Source organism: Piliocolobus tephrosceles, chromosome 7 (assembly GCF_002776525.5).
Source record: "Piliocolobus tephrosceles isolate RC106 chromosome 7, ASM277652v3, whole genome shotgun sequence".
NCBI classification, from domain to species: domain Eukaryota; kingdom Metazoa; phylum Chordata; class Mammalia; order Primates; family Cercopithecidae; genus Piliocolobus; species Piliocolobus tephrosceles.
The window spans coordinates 102,648,937-102,668,399 of NC_045440.1; the positions used below are offsets into that span (position 1 = coordinate 102,648,937).

Sequence of the window (19,463 nt, forward strand, 5' to 3'; positions counted from 1 at the left end):
GAAGGAAGGAAGGAAGGAAGGAAGGAAGGAAGGAAGGAAGGAAGGAAAAAAGAAAAGAAATCCAAAAGAGGTGTCACAGGTTGGTACTCCTCAGGACAGTGTTCTTGAAGTGGGTTCCTTGAACACCTGCATATCAATCAGCCAGCTCCACTGTTAAATCATATGTTCCCTGGCCCTATCCCAGATTTTTTGAAGCAGAATTGCTGGGAATAGGGTCCTCAAATGTGCATTTTTAATAACCACATTTGATGTATATTCAGTGGGACAGTCACTAGGATGGGGCTCTACCCTGAAAAGGTCCTGATTCCCTGCCTTCTGATGTTACCTTCAGGCCTCCCCGCCACCCTCCATGTGATCAGCGTGTGGTGGGTCACCCTCGTTTGTTGTCGGGTGATATGAAGTGGGAAAGTGCCACTAGCCTAGGTTGGTGAGATAAGCTTATCTCCTAATAGCTTTTTTTTTTTTTTTTTTAAATTTTTTGAGACTGTCACCCAGGCTGGAGTGCAGTGGCACAACCAGGGATCACTACAGCCTCCAAGGCCAAAGCAATCCTCCCACCTCAGCCTTCTGAGTAGCTGGGATTACAGGTCGAGATAATTTTTATATTTTTTGTAGAGACAAGATTTTACCCTGTTACTTAGGCTGGTCTTGAACTCCTGAACTCAAATAATCCACCTGCTTCGGCCTCCCAAAATGCTAGTGTTGCAGGCATGAGCCATCACACCCCACCCTAATGGCTGCTTTCACAGCTACTTTACCTTCTCCTAGAAAATGTAGAGAAGCCAAGAAAAATGCCCTCCTGCATACTAATTAGCCTAAGTCTCATGCTGGCAGTAGACCTAGGTGAAACTCTCCAAACTAACCATAGGATCAAAATCACTATTCTGGGACCTACCATGCATGGGCAAAAGCAACAATCTCAATATTTGAGAATTTTCTTCAGTATTTCTTGTGGGTGGCAAGCCACCCAGGTGCTGAGGCAAGAGACCGACGGCACGAGCTATTCCAGTATAATAAAATATATAAAATAAAAATAGTTATACTAGATATAGATCATAGATATGATTATATATGAATACCATTAATCATTAGTTTGTAGCAATTACTCTTTATTCCAATATTATAATACTCCTCACTTTACAATCATAACCTAGGAAAAACCAGGCCATACAGAGATTGGAGCTGAGGCGACACAGTGAGAAATGACCAGAAGACAAGAGTGCAAGCCTTCTGTTATGCCCTGGCAGGGCCGCCAAAGAGCTCCTTGGTCTAGCGGTAATGCCAGCGTCTAGGAAGATGCCTGTTGCCAAGTGGACTGTGGTCTAGTGGTAGCGTCAGTGTCAAGGAAGAACACCCGATACTTAGCAGACTAGGAAAGGGAGTCTCCCTTTCCCTGGGGGAGTTTAGAGAAAACTCTACTCCTCCACCTCTTGCGGAGGGCACCTCTTGTGGAGGGCCTGACATCAGTTATCCAGAGGCCTAACCATCTCCCTGTGATGCTGTGCTTCAGTGGTCACGCTCCTTCATGTTCCATCCTGTACACCTGGCTCTGCCTTCTAGATAGCAGTAGCAAATTAGTGAAAGTACTAAAAGTCTTTGATATGCAGAAATAATGGCGTAAGCTGTCTTTCTCTCTCCTCCCTTTCTCTCTGTCTCGGCTGCCAGGCAGGGAAGGGCCCCCTGTCCAGTGGACACGTGACCCATGTGACCTTACCTATCATTGGAGATGGCTGACACTCCTTACCCTGCCCCTTTGGCTTGTATCCAATAAATATCAGCACAGCCTGGCATTCAGGGCCACTACCGGTCTCCGCGTCTTAGTGGTAGTGGTCCCCCGGGCCCAGCTGCCTTTTCTTTTATCTCTTTGTCTTGAGTCTTTATTTCTACAATCTCTCATCTCCGCACACGGGGAGAAAAACCCACTGACCCCGTGGGGCTAGACCCTACAATTTCTAATGTAGCTTTTACCTTTAGAAGGCAACAACAGGATAATTAAAACGGTCATACTAAAACATGAAATGATTTTTAAATGCTTACCTGAGCACGCAAAGAATTTTTTCCAGATGTTTAACATCTGAACATTTTTCAATGTATTTGAAATCCAGATGTTCAATGGGAATTTTAAATGTTTTTGTTGTTCCAAAGCCCCACAATGATGGATAATCTTTGGTGGTCATAGCTGAAATACAATATTTAAAAGTTATTAATCTAATGTATAAATAATACTCAATTTGGATAGTAGTAACCATGTAGGTACTTCTTTGTATTTTTTGAAGTTTTAAAATTTTTTTGTAGAGACAGGGTCTCCCTATGTTGTCCAGGCTGGTCTCTAACTTCTGGTCTCAAGCAATCCTCCTGCTTCAGGCTCCCAAAGTGCTGGGATTACAAGCATGAGCCATTGTACCTGTACCACCTAGGTGTTCCTGGACCAAACTGAGGGTTGGCCTGCTAGTTTTTGTGGCCCAATAATGAGATGCAGATGAATTGAGGAGGAAGAGAGTATTTATTTCTGCAACTGGTTACAGGGAGAAGGCCTGGAAATTATCGCCAGACCAACTCAAAATTACAAAGTTTTCCAGAGCTTATATACCTTCTAAGCTATATGTCCATGGGTAAGTGTGCATTCATCTAAAGACATAAGTGATTAACTTCTTTTAATCTATAACTAAGGTCTGAGTCCTGAAGACCTTCCTCTGGGGTCTCAGTAAATTTACTTACTTTAAATGGGTCCAGGTGCTGGGGCGATTACCCTTATCTTGTCTCCTGCTAAATTACGGAGGTTTGGGGAGTTCCTTCAGATTCCCCATAAACTTATTTGTGGAGGTCTGGGGAGTTTCTTCAGACCCACAATAAAACTTGTTTAATCCTAAATGGGTCCTGTTAAAAATTCCTTTGCTATTTTGTCATGCTTTAAGGCCCAGGGAAGGCCTAGGCAAAACTCTTGGTGGGATTTTGTTACATCCCAGCCTTTGTCTAAGGGCACTGGCTTTTAATATTTAACTTAACCCCTCAGTCAGTACTGAAACCGTTGTTATGGAGGCCTGTGTTAGTGAGACCTGGCCTGCCACACAGGTACTTCTGTATAAAAGGAGGTGGAGTGTTTTGTTTGTTTTTGTTTCTGAGATGGTGTCACTCTGTCACCCAGGCTGAAATGCAGTGGTGCAATCGTGGGCCACTGCAGCCTGACCTTCTGGACTCGGTGATCCTCCCACCTCAGACTCCTGAGTAGCTGGGACTACAGGCACGTGCCACCACTCCCAGCTAATTTCTCTTAGATTTCTTTGTAGAGATGGGGTTTCGCCATGTTCCCCAGGCTGGTCTTGAACTCCTGGGCTCAAGTGATCCTCCTGCCTTTGCCTCCCAAAGTGCTGGGATTACAGGTATCAGCCATCACACCCAGCCCTTCTAGGTACTTCTGTAGGAAAAGAAGGTAGAGGGTTTTTTCCATGGAGGAAGTCTACTAATTTTGAATTCTCTGTCCCTGATAACAACAGTTAACATTTATGGAGTTAAATTACTATGGGCCATACATGGATTACCTCACTTAATCTTTACTTAAGCAAAGCTAGAATACAATGACAGAGAAGGTTGTGGTGCCAAAACTGCTTTTTAAGATTTTTTAAATGTTAATTTTGAATGACCTTCTGCTAGTTTAGCTGTCTGTTAACATCCCAATCATTCTTTGTGATTCACCACAAACATAAATAATAACATCCTTTCTGTAACTTGCCTTAACACAATCCTTTTTCCCACCCCCTGCCTCCTCCTTCTCCCCGCCACACAATGAACTATGTTCTAAGGGCACTAAGGGCACTCTGTACATACCTCTCTCTCTCTCTTTTTTTTTTTGAGATAGAGTCTTGCTCTGTCACCCAGGCTGGAGTGCAGTGACACAATCTCGGCTTACTGCCACCTCCTCCTCCTGGGTTCAAGCGATTCTCCTGCTTCAGCCTCTCGAGTAGCTGGCATTACAGGTGTGGGCCACCACACCCAACTAATTTTTGTATTTTTAATAGAGATAGGTGGTCTTGAACTCCTGACCTCAATGATCTGCCTGCCTTGGCCTCCCAAAGTGCTGGGATCACAGGCATGAGCCACCGTGCCAGGCTCTGTACTTACCTCTCTCTTAGCACATATTTGAATTATGTTTATTTGTCTTCCCTTCTAGATTGTGAAAGAGCTTACTTTATTTATCCTCATAGCTCCAGGGCTAACATAATAAGTAGTGCCTATACCCCTTCAGAAACATTCACTAAATTTAATTGAATTGGGAATAAGGAGGCCTTGGAGAACTTCACTTTAAAGATACTGCTGCTAATGATAATGATAATAATAATAGCAACAAATATATAGTTATTAATGTGTGCTAGGCACCATTCTCAGTACTTTACATATATTACTTCTTTTAATCCCTCAATTACTATATCGGGTAGATTTTATTTTAAGTGACATTAGAAATAACAGTTAACATTTATGGAGCTAAATTACCATGTGCCATAGATGATCTCACCTAATCTTCAAAACCTCTCTCATAAAGGATATTAATAATTATTCCTATTTTATAAATGAGCAAGTCGACAAGTGAACTAAGGATACGAGTCTCAGTAGGCTAACTACAGAGCCTACATACTTAACCACTGTACCAGTGATTTTCAAACTGCAGGTAGTAACCCGTAAATAAATTTAGTGAGGTGCAATTAACATTGTTTTTTTTGTTTTTTTTGTTTGTTTGTTTTTTTTTTGAGACGGAGTCTCGCTCAGTTGCCCAGGCTGGAGTGCAGTGGCCAGATCTCAGCTCACTGCAAGCTCCGCCTCCCGGGTTTACGCCATTCTCCTGCCTCAGCCTCCCGAGTAGCTGGGACTACAGGCGCCGCCACCTCGCCCGGCTAGTTTTTTGTATTTTTTAGTAGAGACGGGGTTTCACCATGGTAGCCAGGATGGTCTCGATCTCCTGACCTAGTGATCCGCCCGTCTCGGCCTCCCAAAGTGCTGGGATTAAAGGCTTGAGCCACCGCGCCCGGCCAACATTGTTTTATAATGAGATGGAATACAATAAAAAATGGACTACCTGACATATAATATTAAAGTAAATACTGCTTTATAAAAACTTTTACTTCATGTCTACATAAATGGAAATTATGTGTGTATATAAATGCACAAGGTTACCAAGTAAACTATATTTCTTATTGTGGGTCAATGTCAAAGGTTAAAACAAAACCCACTGTACTTGGGCAATAATTTTAAAAACAAGAAGTAGCAACAGGTCTAATTCATAGAAGTATTTCTTTCAACCCTCTGGGAGTCTGTTCATATATCAGACCTCTGCAGAAAAGGATGACACTGTCCACTTCTCCAAATTCCTGCCGGCTTTGACTTAGGTATAAGATATAGATGACAGTTCACGGCCGGGCGCGGTGGCTCAAGCCTGTAATCCCAGCACTTTGGGAGGCCGAGGCGGGCGGATCACGAGGTCAGGAGATCGAGACCATCCTGGCTAACACGGTGAAACCCCGTCTCTACTAAAATACAAAAAAACTAGCCGGGCGAGGTGGCGGCGTCTGTAGTCCCAGCTACTCGGGAGGCTGAGGCAGGAGAATGGCGTGAACCCGGGAGGCGGAGCTTGCAGTGAGCTGAGATCCGGCCACTGCACTCTCCAGCCTGGGCGACACAGTGAGGCTCCGTCTCAAAAAAAAAAAAAAAAAAAAAAAAGATATAGATGACAGTTCTTAGGCTTCAGGATGAGATCTAGCTGATAAATTAGATGTGGCTTTCACCCCATACTTGCAGGGCCTATTGATGAATGGCTCCCATGACAAGGATAATCTTAAGGGTAGAAGTTACAGGAAAGCAAGATGAAGAACTTGTAAATTATTAATGCTGCCCAGAATAGAATGGGTTGCCTTAGGAGGATTTTTCCAAAGAGTGGGGGATCTTTGGTGGGAGAGATGTAAGCATCTAATGGGATTAAAATAGATTACCTTGAATTGAAGGTATTTTACAACCCCTGAGATTTTATGATTTCAATAAAATGTGATTAAAAACACATGAAATGATAGAGCCATCTCTTACCTAATCAAATGAATTTCATTCTGAACACCGTTTTAACATTTCTGAGAATTTTTTTTTTAAAGACTAATCAAGTGCAGTAGTGAGAAGGGGAGAAAGAGTACAACAAGGAGTTGGATCTGTAACTGAACAATTAAGTGAGAGAATTCACTACCTTTGGACCAAGTTTCTCTGAGAATCCTTTTTGAAAACTACCATTTTTTTTTTCTTTTCTTTCTGTAGGATACACCTTCTCAAGACTACTGAATATCCATCTCAAGTTCCAAAAAACAAATTATACAATACTTTAGAACTCTTCCACCTCTGTTTGCAAAGTCTTTGTCTCTGACTGGGAAAACCTTCGGTCCCAGCTGGATTTACAGCTTAGTAATACCTCCAGTTCAAACCGCTGGGGCCTACTAACGCGAAAAGCCGGGTCTCACCCACCGAGGCACCCTCTTTCCTGCATCCACGGGGCCGAGCGCCCCCTGCAGTCGGGGACCGAAAAGAAACGGCATCCTCCCGCCGTGGCAACGGTTTCTATGTACAGCCGCGCCAGGACCCGCCGGGACCGGGGAACACCACAGCCCAGCCGCAACGGTCTCAGATGGCTCCCCAGTCCCTGGCTTGGGTCACCAGGGCTGACTGCGCTAGTGGACCCGGGAACTCCAGCGTTGCCACTGCGCCCCGACACCCGCCACCTTCCCCCGCGGCCTGGAAAGCCCCGTGTGTACCCCGGCCCTTAAGGATCGTCCACCCCATGGCTCCCTCTCCCTCGCGGCCCACCGCCCCTTCGCCTCCCCGCCTCGATCTCTCACCCCCGCTCCGGGAAGGAAGGACTGAGATGCGACAGGTCCTCTATTCCCGGCCGGCAGGTACACACAGGCACTCACCTGGTTCTCAGCGCGCCGCCTCGGGGAGGTCGCGGCCGCCGCACAGACTCTGGCTACGCTGCAGGTGCTGAGGGAGGGGCTGGTCGCCCGGCCCGAGCCAAAGGCGACAGGCTGATGGCCAGGGCGGAGACTAGGCCTCTGCCACGCCCCGACCCGCAGTCCGGCAGATCTGCCCACCGGCCCCAGGTTCACCTTCCCCTCCTTCACTGGCAGAGGACCATTTGGGCATAAGAGTTGGTGTGAGATGTCCCCTTGCTCTCGTTTGAGTTTCAGTTTGTTGTAGAGAGTTAAAACGCTGGAATCGGCCAGGCCCAGGGGGCTCAGGCCTGTAATCCTAGCACTTTGGGAGGCCGAGGCAGGAGGAGGGCTTGAGGCCAGGAGTTCGAGACCAGCCGGGGCAACACAGTGAGAGCCTGCCTCTACAACATATATATATATAAATATATATATAATATATAAATATTTTATTTATATATAATTTTTTAAATTTTTTATTGTATTCATGTATTTAATTTTTTGGAGACAGAGTCTCGCTCTGTCGCCCAGGCTGGAGTGCAGTGTTGTGATCTTGGCTCACTGCAACCTCTGCCTCCCGGGTTCAAGCGATTCTCATGCCTCAGCCCCCCAAGTAGCTAGGATTACAGGTGCCCGCCACCATGCCCGGCTAATTTTTTTGTATTTTTAGTAGAGATGGGTTTCGCCATGTTGGCCAGGCTGGTCTTGAACTCCTGACCTCAAGTGATCTGCCAGCCTTGGCCTCCCAAAGTGCTAGGATTACAGGCATAAGCCACTACACCTGGCCCATAAATAAAATATGTTTTTAAATGCTGTTACTGGTCTGTTATCCTGGACTGCTATTATCCCTGCTAAGTAAATTGATTACTCCTATTTAACTATAAAAATGTAATGAAAATTTCAGAGTGCACTGCAACCAAGATTTACTTACCTCTTCCTCTTTAAACAAAAGAGTAAATGAAACACACGATTCCCTCTTCCTTTTCATGCATTCCACATTTTCTGAGTGCTGGTTATGAGTCAGGCACCATACTCAGCACAGGGATGAAAAGGTGAATAAGACAAAATACTAATACAACTCAGATGAGTAAAACAATAGAGATTACTTGTCAGGAAATTTACTTCAGTTGTATAATTTCAAATAGTTAAAATAGATCATGAAAATCAAAGTTCATTTACAGTGCCTGGCAGTTCTGTAAATTTATTTCTCTTTCCCTTTTGCACTTAAATTACAGACCTGCAGTCTGCTACCAAGCACTGTTAGTGGCAAAAATTCTAATGCTCGGCAGGACATGGTGGCTCATGCCTATAATTCCAGCACTTTGGGAGGCCAAGGTGGGCAGATTGCTTGAGCCCAGGAGTTCAGACCAGCCTGTGCAATATAGTGAGAGGCTTGCTCTATAAAAGAAATTTAAAAATTTTAAAAAAAGATCACTTTAGTCTTCATAGAGATAAAAGAAGGTATCATCCAAGAAACAAGGAGATAAAGCAAGGCCCGGTAAGGTCACTTAGTCAAGTAACAAGGGGTGGTGTGGGTATTTGGACTCAAAGCCTTACACCAAAGACCATATTGTTTACTGAGCTCTTAATTACTAACCAGTCCATCAGTAAGTCCCATTGCCTCAATCTCAGAATGTAACCCACAGCCAGATACTTCTCACCACCTCCACAACTACAGCCCTGGCCCAACCACCATTACCACGAACTTTTAACTATTACAGATGGTCTGTTGTTTCTTTGTTGCCACCTGTCCTATATAGTCTATTCTCACACAACAGCCTAGTGATTCTTCACATCAGACCAGGTCACTCTCCTGCTTACTGTCCCAATGGCTTCGCATCACAACACCCTAAGTGAGCTGGCCTCTGCCCATCTCTGGAACTTCATCTCCTTCCATTATCCCTCCTGTCATGAAGTTGGAGTCACATGGGCCTCATTCTGAAGTAGGAACAAGATTACGCTCACTTTCCACCCCAGGGCTTTTACATGGAGTGTTTTCCCTGTTTCAATAATGTTCTTTCTCATTCTTCAGTCCACTTTGTTCAAATAACTACTCCACCTAAACTTATTACACAGAACTTATTCTAAGGAAGGGTGAGGACATGTGTGTATTATGTATGATGAGGCAACTTGTCGCCCAAGCTGGAGTGCAGTGGTGCAATCTTGGCTCACTGCAACCTCCACTTCCTGGGTTCAAGCGATTTTCATGCCTCAGCCTCCCGATTAGCTGGAATTACAGGCATGTACCATCGCACCCAGGTGATTTCTGTATTTTTAGTAGAGACAGGGTTTCACCACGTTGGCCAGACTGGTCTTGAACTCCTGAGCTCAAGCGATCTTCCCGCCTTGGCCTCCCAAAGTGCTAGGACTACAAGTGTGAACCACCACTCCTGGCTTCATTTCTGATTTCATTTTTGAATTTTTCATAATTCGAATCTCTTAAGATAGCTATCTTAAGGCACTTTATCTCTATACTCCCTAAGATTACTTATAATCATAATTCTTTCAGTTTGATAATGAAGCTGAAGTTAAAAGAAATAAAGTGAATTGGCCAGTCATTGAGGGGCAGGGCTGAATTTGAACAAATCTCCATTCAGTACTTTTCCCATGGACAAGGATGTGCTTTTCAGTGTGTCCAGTCAGTAAGCAGTTTATAGGGTACCAAGTGATGTGCTAACATCAAGCTCAAACTTACTAATTTTCATATTGATAGAGCACTATTCAAAAGAATATTTTTAAAGCAATTTTGTACCAGTTTTTTCCTTGAAACTGTCTAGGTAGGTAAGAGGTAAAATTTCTAGTTAATAGATGAAGGGAGCACAAAAAGGTAAGTGGCTGACTGAAAGCAGTCTGAGTTCAAAACTGTAATACTTTTTGCATTAAGTTCTTCTGTCCAGTTAACCAGATTAACAATATTTAATTAAACTACTGATATGCAAAGGACTTAGTCTAAAATTAGAAGAGTTAAGAGAAGTACATTATCCCATAAGTTGGGGTTTATCTGTTTAGGGAACTGTCATAAAGAAATACCATGTATTGGGACTCCCATATCTAAAAAGTCCAAGAAGTAATATACCAGAATTATAAAATTATGAAACCTCAATTTCATTACCAGCCTGGGCAATGTAGTGAGACCTCATCTCTACTAAAAATCAAAAGAATCAGCCAGCATGGTGGTGTGTGCTTGCCGGCTATTCAGGAAGCTGAGGTGAGAGGATTGTGTAACCCTGGGAGATGGAGGCTGTAGTAAGCTATGATCATGCCACTGCACTCCAGTCTGCACTACAGAGGGAGACACTGTCTTAAAAAAAAAAAAATCTGAGCATGGCAGTATTTCATATAGCATGTAATAAATTTATAGAATTTAATATATGAAGATGGTAGTAAAAATACAGGTTTTTTTTTTTTTTCCACAAAATATCATGGACAACATTTTGAATGCCAAAGACAGACATAGCTATAATAAAGTTGGAATACATCTAATCTTTAAAATGCACATCAGGCTGGCCAACATGACATTTCACAACCATGGAATCCTTGAACAGAATAGCATATAGGTGTGACCATTAATTGTACATCCCAAAGATCAAGGTTAAAGACTTAAACATTTATCCAATAATTCAGTGTAAACCAATGCTCCCCTCCCCAGCCCTTGACTCAGGGTGTTGCTCTGTCCATCAGGCTGGAGTGCAGCAGCACGACTGTGGCTCACTGTAGCCTCAAACTCGGGCTCAAGTGATCCTCCCATCTCAGCCTCCCGAGTCACTGCCTGTTCTTTTTATATCCTAAAAGTAGAACTGCTGACCTTAATGCGTGGTTACACCTGGGAAACTGCACTTGGCTTAATAGCCTGCTTCATTCACTTTGCTTGGGGTTGATTTTGCCTTACAGAAAACAAAGTTTCCCTTCATGATTCTGAGATTTAAAAGACAGTCAAACATTATATGAAAATACAGAAAGGCCTATACCTAGTAATAAATGAAAAACTGAACTCAAGATGATGTATGCACATTGACAAGCAAAATGGTATACTCCATATCAAATGACACAGTGACACAGGAGAGTGGTTTCCAATAAATTTATTTAATCAGAACTTCAGAGGGTTCTAGAAACCTGCATTTTTTTTTTTTTTTTTTTTTGAGATGGAGTCTTGCTCTGTCACCCAGGCTGGAGTGCAATGGCCAGATCTCAGCTCACTGCAAACTCCGCCTCCCGGGTTCACGCCATTCTCCCGCCTCAGCCTCCTGAGTAGCTGGGACTACAGGTGCCGCCACCTCGCCCGGCTAGTGTTTTTTTTGTACTTTTTGAAACCTGCATTTTTAACAAGGAATGCAGATGATTCTAGGTTTTGATTAAAAGTGTGATTTGGGGAAGCAACTTTACCCTTTATTGTGTGTCAGATTACATATACAATAAAACAAAAAGTAATGTAATGGAACAAAAAATTGCTTTATACAAAATACTAGTAGATACCCAAATACAATATGGTCTTAAAAATAAAATCATATGTATATATAGTTGTATTCCTAAGTACAGTAGTGCCCCCCTCATCCAAAGTTTCCCTTTCTGTGGTTTCAGTTACCTGTAGTCAACCACATTTTAAAATAGGTGAGTACTATAAAAGAAGATATTTTGAGAACAAGAGAGACCAACCACATTCACATAACTTTTATTACAGTATGTTATCATTGTCCTATTACATTGTTATCAATCTCTTGCTATGCTTAATTTATACATTATACTTTATCATATATATATCTCATATATATATCATAGTATATATAGAAAAAACAGCGTATAAAGGTTTGGTACTATCTGAGGTTTCAGGAGTTCACTGGGGGCCTTGGAATGTATCCCCCAAAGATAAGGGAGAACTACTGTATGCAAAATCGAAAGCTATACAACAATCAGAAACGTTAAGAGAGCAAATCCAAGTATAAGTGAAGATACTCCTCTGAATTCCCAGGTTTCATCGAGCATCAAAAACAACCACTGTATTAATTTGAGTTAAGGACAAAAACGGTACTTAAACATTATTAAAACTGAAGATTTCAGTCACTTTCTCTTTGCAATAAGCTGGTTTGTTATTTAACTTAAAATACAAAAAAGAATGGAATTCACTATTTACTATGACAACTGGTTTTTAAATAAACTAAAAACACTTTCAATTTTTATCACCACCTTTTCCATAAAATGTATCAAAAAACACTAAAGCAGGCCAGGCCCGGTGGCTCACACCTGTAATCCCAGCACTTTGGGAGGCCGAAGTGGGCAGATCATAAGGTCTGGAGATGGAGACCATCCTGGCTAACATGGTGAAACCCCATCTTTACTAAAAAATACAAAAAAATTAGCCAGGCATGGTGGCGGGCACCTGTAGCCCCAGCTACTCGGGAGGCTGAGGCAGGAGAATGGCGAGAACCCGGGAGGCTGTTTGCAGTGAGCCGAGATTGCACCACTGCACTCCAGCCTGGGCGACAGAGTGAGACTCCGTCTCAAAAAAAAAAAAAAAAAAAACACTAAAGCAATGTTAAAGGTGATAATCTGTCGATCTAGAAAAAAAATGTGTTAGTTATAACAATTTACTCAGTATTTTCTTTTTCTACATGGGGTCACACTATGTTGCCCAGGCTGGTCTTGAACTTCTGTAGCCTCCCAAAGTGCTAGGATTATAGGTGTGAGCCACCATGCTTGGCCTACTCTCAATGTTTGAACAATTCGTATGCTCAACTTTTTCCATTAGGTAGTATACACAAATTTGTATTTCTCCTTGTGAACTTTAGCTTGTCCATAAAATCAAGCTCAAGAATGAATACTTATACAAATGTAGTCATGCATCCATAATGACGTTTTGGTCAAAGATGGATCACATATAAACAGTGGTCACATAAGATGATACTACATTTTTGCTGTACCTTTTCTATGTTCAGATATACAAAAACACTGTATTACAACTGTCTATGGTATTCAGTACAATAACACGCTGTACAGGTGTGTAGCCTAGCAGCAATAAGCTATACCATATAGCCTAGATGTGTATGTATAGTAGGATATACGGTCTAGGTTTCTGTAGGAATGATGAAATTGCTTAAGGACACAATTCTCAGAATGTATCCCTATCATTCATCTTTATCAACCCCAGCATTACTCATTTCCTCCTACCTCATATTTAGAAAGCACAGTTAAAAGGATACATCTTTTAGTCCTTTTCTTGTACATTATTCTGTATCCACATTCTCTGCATCTGATTGGATCCCTAGATTTTATTTCATTTTCTGTGTGACATTCTAGAATTTAAAAAAAAAAAAAAAAATTTACTCAATGCCTAAAAGGAAAATATTACAGACAAATTATCTTAACTATATTTTTCACCTAAGGCAATTCAAAACACTAAAATATACTCAATCTCAAGGGTGTGCTGCTATTATTAAATGTATTAGGTAGGAAAGAAAAGGGTTGTAGGCCATGCATATTTCCAGGAGAGAGAATGAAATCTCAACGAGTTTTGTTTTTTTCTGTTAGTAAACGGAAGACCAAGGACGAACCCAGGTCTACTGACCTCAAGGAGATTTTTTTTTTATGGTTGCTAAGTGTTCTACTGTATAACTTTGAAGACCGGTAACTCATTTAAGCAAAGAATAAATGTAACAATTTCAAAAAAATTTAAATAAAATATTCTTACTTTATGTAAGTGTTACTCTTACCTCCACAGATGTATATCATTGGTTGCTGCTTTGGAGGTTGAACGTCCTTCTGGGTGTCCATTGTTAGCCCCTGAAATCACAGACTCAAATACTTAATATCTCAAAACGGCTTCTCACAAGTCCATCTGGGCCCATTTTTCTCAGGAAAAGCTAAAAAGATCCCAATTCCTAATCTGCTCCTTTCCCCAAATCCTATAGGTCTCAAGCACGAAACGCATATACACAAGTATTGAGAGTTTACCCGAAACTGGACATAATAACTACTCCATACATGATAGGCCATTATAATCTTCGTAACAATGCTCGGAGACATCACTCTTATCTTATAGATGAAGCAACCGATACTCAGACACGTTAATTTCCGCAGAATCACTCAGCTACTAAAAGTCAAAGGGATACAGATCTGACTGTAAAGTTCGCGTCTTCGTTTAACACAAGTTCTATTTTTCCCAAACTCTAGTAGAAGTTAGCCAAAAACAATTACATCCCTCAACAGGGGAACAGGCTAACCGAAGGGAAGAACAATGAAATAACTCCTATTGGCTAAACATCTAAACTAAAAGAAAATAGGGAAAAGAACGATAGCATGGACTGTATCCCCAGGCACTCTCAACTCTACCTCATACCGGACCTTTTTACCCCAAGTGTCCTTCCAGTTTTGGCCCAAATATCCACCACAAACCCCAATCCGCCAATTGGCTACCTACACAGCACGGAAAAACTTACACTGCGCGTTTCGAAATACAACCCTCTCGTCTAGGCGTCCAGACCAACTTCCGGCGCTGGTACATGACGCACAGCGGAGTCTGTGTCTCTCTCTCTCTCCCTCCCCGCCTCTTCCGCCCCAGGCGTGGCCCGAGAGTCCGGATTGCGCAAAGGCGGTAAAGCAGGGGCCTTCTATTAGATTTTACGGGTTTAAGTGCCTGTTTGGTCCCCAGCTATTTTAATTTTGCAGGAAAGCAGAGCATTGTAACAGTTATGCAAGTACAAGGCGGTGTGTGTTTCTGACTAATGTAGTAGTACAAAGTAACACTTTTCCAGAAGCGTAGAGGGTTAGAAAAACCGAGATGACACTTTTCATGAAGTACTGGGCTAGCCGTTACTCGGACGAACGTAATAGAATCGACTACACCAATGATTTTCACATGGGAAAACACTTTTCCAGATTGTTTTAAAAAATTGATACCTGTGGTGTGGCAGTGGGGCAGCTGCCTCTTATCCTTCTCTTGATTTTGTTGTTGCTTTCTGGCCCTTTCTCTCATAGGCTACTGAGAGGTGACAACGTGCCAGCAGCCCTCGCTCGCTCTCAGCGCCTCCTCGGCCTCCGCGTCCGCTCTGGCCACGCTGGAAGTGCCCTTCAGCACGTGGCTGCGCTGTGGGGGCCCCTCTCTGGGGCTGGCCGAGGCCGGTGCCGGCTCTGTCTGCTCGCTGGGAGGTGTGGAGGGAGACGCGCGGGCGGGAGCCGGGGCTGCGCGGGGCGCTCGCGGTCCTGCGCTGTTTCCGGGTGGGCGCGGCCCGCCGGCGCCTATTGGGCTTGATCTGGGGAGGAGTCCCCTCTAGGCTGCGGGAGTGCCCGGGACTCGGTGCTGCAAAGTCCCCGGGCCAGTGCCAGTGAGAAGTGAAGCCGCCTGGGCTTCTGGGACGAGTGGGGACTTGGAGAACTTTTCTGTATGGCTAAAGGATTGTAAACCCACCAATCAGCACTCTGTGTCTAGCTAAAGGTTTGTAAACGCACCAATCAGCGCTCTATGTCTAGCTAATCCAGTGGGGACTTTGAGAACTTTTCTGTCTAGCTAAAGGGCTGTAAACGCATCAATCAGTGTTCTGTGTCTAGCTAAAGGTTTGTAAATGCACCAATCAGCATTCTAAAATAGACCAATCAGCAGGATGTGGGTGGGGCCAGATAAGGGAATAAAAGGCCAGCGGAGCCAGCAGCGGCAACCTGGTTGGGGTCCGTTAGCTTGGTGGAGAAGCTGTGTTCTTTTGCTCTTGGCAATAAATGTTAATGCTGCTCACTGTTTGGGTCCCAGCTGCCTTTATGAGCTGTGACACTCACCGCAAAGGTCTGCAGCTTCTCTCCTGAAGCCAGCCAGACCACAAACCCACCAGGAGGGACAAACAACTCCGGATGGGCCACCTTTGTGAACTGTAACACCACAAAGGTCTGCAGCTTCACTCCTGAGGCCAGTGAGACCATGAAGGAACGAACGACTGGAAGGAACGAACAACTTGAGACGCACTGTCTTTAAGAACTGTAACACTCACTGCCAGGGTCTGCAGCTTCATTCTGGAAGTCAGCGAGACCAAGAACCCACCAATTCTGGACACACTACTGTTACATCCTTTGCCAAATCCGTTTACTTGTTTTAAAGCAAAGGCTAGTGTGATGATAGCTACATGAACAACTCCCACTTAAATCTGAGAGATTTTGGTAGCTTTTGTTGTCTACTCTCCCTCCCTGCGTTCTATGTATTCCACCATAGAACAACAAAACACTCTGCTCAGTGGAGGTGTGTTCTTTCAAATATCAAAATTTCAATATGATGGATCAGTTGGGTTCAGAACGTTTACGTTGGTTTCCCTTTTTTGCAGAAGATATTTTACTTAGTAGGGTGAAGAAAATGAAGCTACCTAAAAAAATTTAAAAACAACTTGTTAATAACTATTTTAAAGTTAATGAAAGAAGTAGGCACTCTTTCCCCCAACACGCACTATGTCTGATATTTTATTAAGCAGGTTATACTCCTTTCGGGCTCTCCATCCAGAAATCTGAGAGCTTTGAGCTTCATCTTTCAGTTCCAGAAGTTCAAACTCCTTCTGTTGCATCTCCCCAGACCAGCTTGAGAGATTTAGGTTGATCTTTCCAGGAAGATGCCATTTAAAAACCTTTCAGGGAAACAAGCAGTTCCTGGCTTCTTTCTTCACAGACAGGCTTACAGAGCATAAATATTTTAACCATTAGCACTGTTACAAAGTAACTCTCCTCTTAACCAAAGAGGTGATCTAACAGAAGAGGCACAATAGGCTTGCCTTTAAGAACTATTAGATGGAACCATTGTTAACCTAAGAGAGATGACAGAGTGTTCCCAAAAGTCATACTTTCATATTTACAAGCTATCTTGTATTCTAACTCTCCAGTTGAAATATCAAGATAATTCTGGTGCAGAACAATTTATGGAGATCAGAATGAATCAACATAGGTAGAATACAAATGGGTCCTGGGGCCCTACAAAAGGGCAAGGTAATGACAAGTCATAGCAAGAAGATTCAGAATTTCAACAAGAATTCATGTTGGTGCTAGTTCCCGATCCAACATACTCTTTCCTATCAGCAAAGACTGGTAATTTTAGGATCACTTGGGAGTATGGTCAGTGTAAGCTACCCTATTATCAATGATAGCATTAACTAACTTTTTCTGAGCATGTACTACATGCCAGACATCATTGTATTGCTCTGTTCTAATGGGGGTAGTTGTCTTGCCCTCCTGGACAATAGTGCTTTTTAACTCTTTATTCAGAAGGTTATGGAGATGCAAGTTGCTGGTTTTTTTCACCTGAATCTCTATGTTTCCCTTTTCCTTGATTATATTCACTTAAATATATCCAGAGAGCTTGAATATCATGGTAATTTGGGAAATCTCCCATTACATTTTATTGGATGGTCCCAAAAAGAAGCATCAGATTTTGTGGTAAGCAGACAGCTTTTAGAGTTCTGAAGTCAATGATGGTATGACACCCAATGCAAGAAAGGAAAGCAAAGGGCTGGGCATGGTGGCTCATGCCTGTAATCTCAGCACTTTGGGAGGCTGAGGTGGGCACATTGCTTCAGGTCAGGAGTTCAAGACCATCCTGGCCAACATGGTGAAACCCTCTCTCTACTAAAAATACAAAAAATTAGCCAGACATGGTGGCATGCACATGTAATCTCAGCTACTCAGAAGGCTGAGTTGCAAGAATCGCTTGAACCCGGGAGGCAGAGGTTGCAGTGAGCTGAGATTGTCCCACTGCACTCCAGCTTGGGTGACAATGCGAGACTCTGTCAAAAAAAAAAAAAGGGAAGCAAAAAGGCAAAAAGACTGTGGTGAGCAAAAAATATGAAATTACAGCTCAGTGACTTAAATCCGGAGTATGTAAGTAAAGCTCAGGCATACTACATGTAACTAGGTGTCTTTTTGCCCGTTTTTAAAGGTGGGGAGAGGTGAAAATGATTCTTCCTTGAACAATATAAAGGAGATATGATATGGTCTTTTACTCCTCAATCATAATAAAAATATCTCAAGAAAAATTAATTAACTGGAGAAAAAAGAAAAGGGCAAAGTTTAAATGGTTTTGGGGTTATGTAGATTTTATTTAACCATAGGCAAAATTCCCTGCCCTGTTTACATTGGGATGGAGATGGGGAGCAGACATTAAACAAAAATGAGTAGATAGTATGGGATTTTAGAAGATAATAAACTACACAGAGAAAATTCAGTAGAATTCTGCAGAATTGCAGATGTGGGGCAGGAAAGAGTAAAATGGCTGTAGTAGAGATTTGTTTGAAGAGCTAGAGAGATCTCTACCAGTGCGTGTGAGGGTAGGCTTCAGAGAGGTGCTGTCTTGAAGAATGTGTAATTCATTAATTCTTTACAGTCCTACAGGTACCTCAAACTTAACCTCACACTAAATGCATCTTATTTTCTCCCAAGCCTATACTCTTCATTCCCTCACTCCTTGCCCCATGCAGTTGATTCTGCCAACTGAATGTCGCGTCTTGGTTCTGCTCCACCCCCACTGCCTTCTGGAGAAATGCAGTAGCTTTCTACTGGTCTCCTGGCAGCCACCCTTGCCTCTCTTCATTCTGTCCTCCATTCTGCCACCGGAGTGGGCTTTCTAAAAACGCTCTTCAAACTCTTAATGTGCAAACAGAACTTTCCAAGACTTAGCTTCTTCACTTCTCAGGAATTTTCTCTAATCTTTTCCTCCAACAACTCTTAGTTTCTGCATATAACAAATTATTTGCAGTTTCTCCATGTGCCCAATTGCTCTTGCACATTTTGTTTTGAGTTTGAAATTTTCCTGCCCTTGCACATTTTAAGTTAGGAATTTCCTGTTGTCTGCCTTTTAAATTGCCACTTGTACATCAAAATCTATCTCATGCACTCTGTTCTCCAGTAGGATTAGCTGGTTCTTCTTTGTGCTGCTACTGTTCCTCTGTTACAGCACTTGTTGTATACTAATGAGCTCCTCAACAGCAGTAACTGTGGCTGTGTCAGCTTTGTATTCCCAGTACCTAGCCCAGTAATTGGCACATAGTTGGAAATTAACCGTTAGTGGACGGGCACAGTGGCTCACGCCTGTAATCTCAGCACTTTGGGAGGCTGAGGCGGTGGATCACCTGAGGTCAGGAGTTCGAGACCAGACTGGCCAACCTGGCAAAACTCCGTCTCTACTAAAAATACAAAAATTAGCTAGGCTTGGTGGCGGGCGCCTGTAATCCCAGCTACTCAGGAGGCTGAGGCAGGAGAATCGTTTGAACCTGGGAGGTGGAGGTTGCAGTGAGCCAAGATCATGCCACTGCACTCCAGCCTGGGTGACAGAGCAAGACCCTGTCTCATAATAATAATAATGTTAGTTTGATTTTGGATGACTGAGGAACATCCAGATGGAGAAATATCCAGTCAGAGAAGAGTGGTGGCAGTGCCTGTTACTGGCTTAAAAGTGATGGTTGAAGTTCTGAATAAGAATTACATAAGCATGGGATGATAAACTAATAAAAATGCTGAGGTAGGACCTCTCATTTAGGGAGTAGGCCAAGAAAAGAAGCC

At 43.0% G+C, this 19,463-nt stretch overlaps 2 protein-coding genes across 6 annotated transcripts in view; both read right to left on the reverse strand.

Annotated features, from left to right (window-relative positions):
• Positions 1–2,177, reverse strand: part of LOC113224951 (sperm-associated antigen 1) — a 78,174-nt gene extending 75,997 nt beyond the window's left edge. The window contains exon 1 of the mRNA XM_026454956.1: positions 2,038–2,177. Within this exon, the coding sequence (XP_026310741.1) occupies positions 2,038–2,177 (140 nt within the window). The remainder of the gene's footprint in view (positions 1–2,037) is intronic.
• A 9,429-nt stretch (positions 2,178–11,606) lies between these two features.
• On the reverse strand, positions 11,607–15,267 carry LOC113219488 (DNA-directed RNA polymerases I, II, and III subunit RPABC4). Of its 5 annotated transcripts, none has more exons than XM_026454953.2 (4): positions 14,844–15,267; positions 13,658–13,727; positions 13,148–13,240; positions 11,607–11,945 (listed from the first exon to the last, which is right to left on the reverse strand). In XM_026454953.2, the coding sequence occupies exons 2-4, from the start codon at positions 13,716–13,718 to the stop codon at positions 11,923–11,925; spliced, it is 177 nt and encodes a 58-aa protein (XP_026310738.1). In that variant the 5' UTR covers positions 13,719–13,727; positions 14,844–15,267; the 3' UTR covers positions 11,607–11,922. The 5 variants fall into 5 exon arrangements, with proteins under 5 accessions (XP_026310738.1, XP_026310737.1, XP_026310736.1 ...); XM_026454952.1 differs by lacking the exon at positions 14,844–15,267 and adding an exon at positions 14,384–14,464; XM_026454951.1 differs by lacking the exon at positions 14,844–15,267 and adding an exon at positions 14,365–14,452.
• Between the last annotated feature and the right edge of the window lie 4,196 nt (positions 15,268–19,463).

Coding starts and splice junctions, on each gene's coding strand:
- LOC113219488 (XM_026454953.2), bottom strand. CDS start 13,718: ATGGACACCCAGAAGGACGTTCAACCTCCAAAGCAGCAACCAATGATA. Junction 13,241..13,657: donor AATGATATACATCTGTGGAG/GTAAGAGTAACA, acceptor TTTAAATTCTAG/AATGTCACACAGAAAATGAA. Junction 11,946..13,147: donor CAAGAAAAGGACTAAAAGAT/GTATCCTTTTAA, acceptor AAATTAATACAG/TGGTTGTTTTTGATGCTCGA.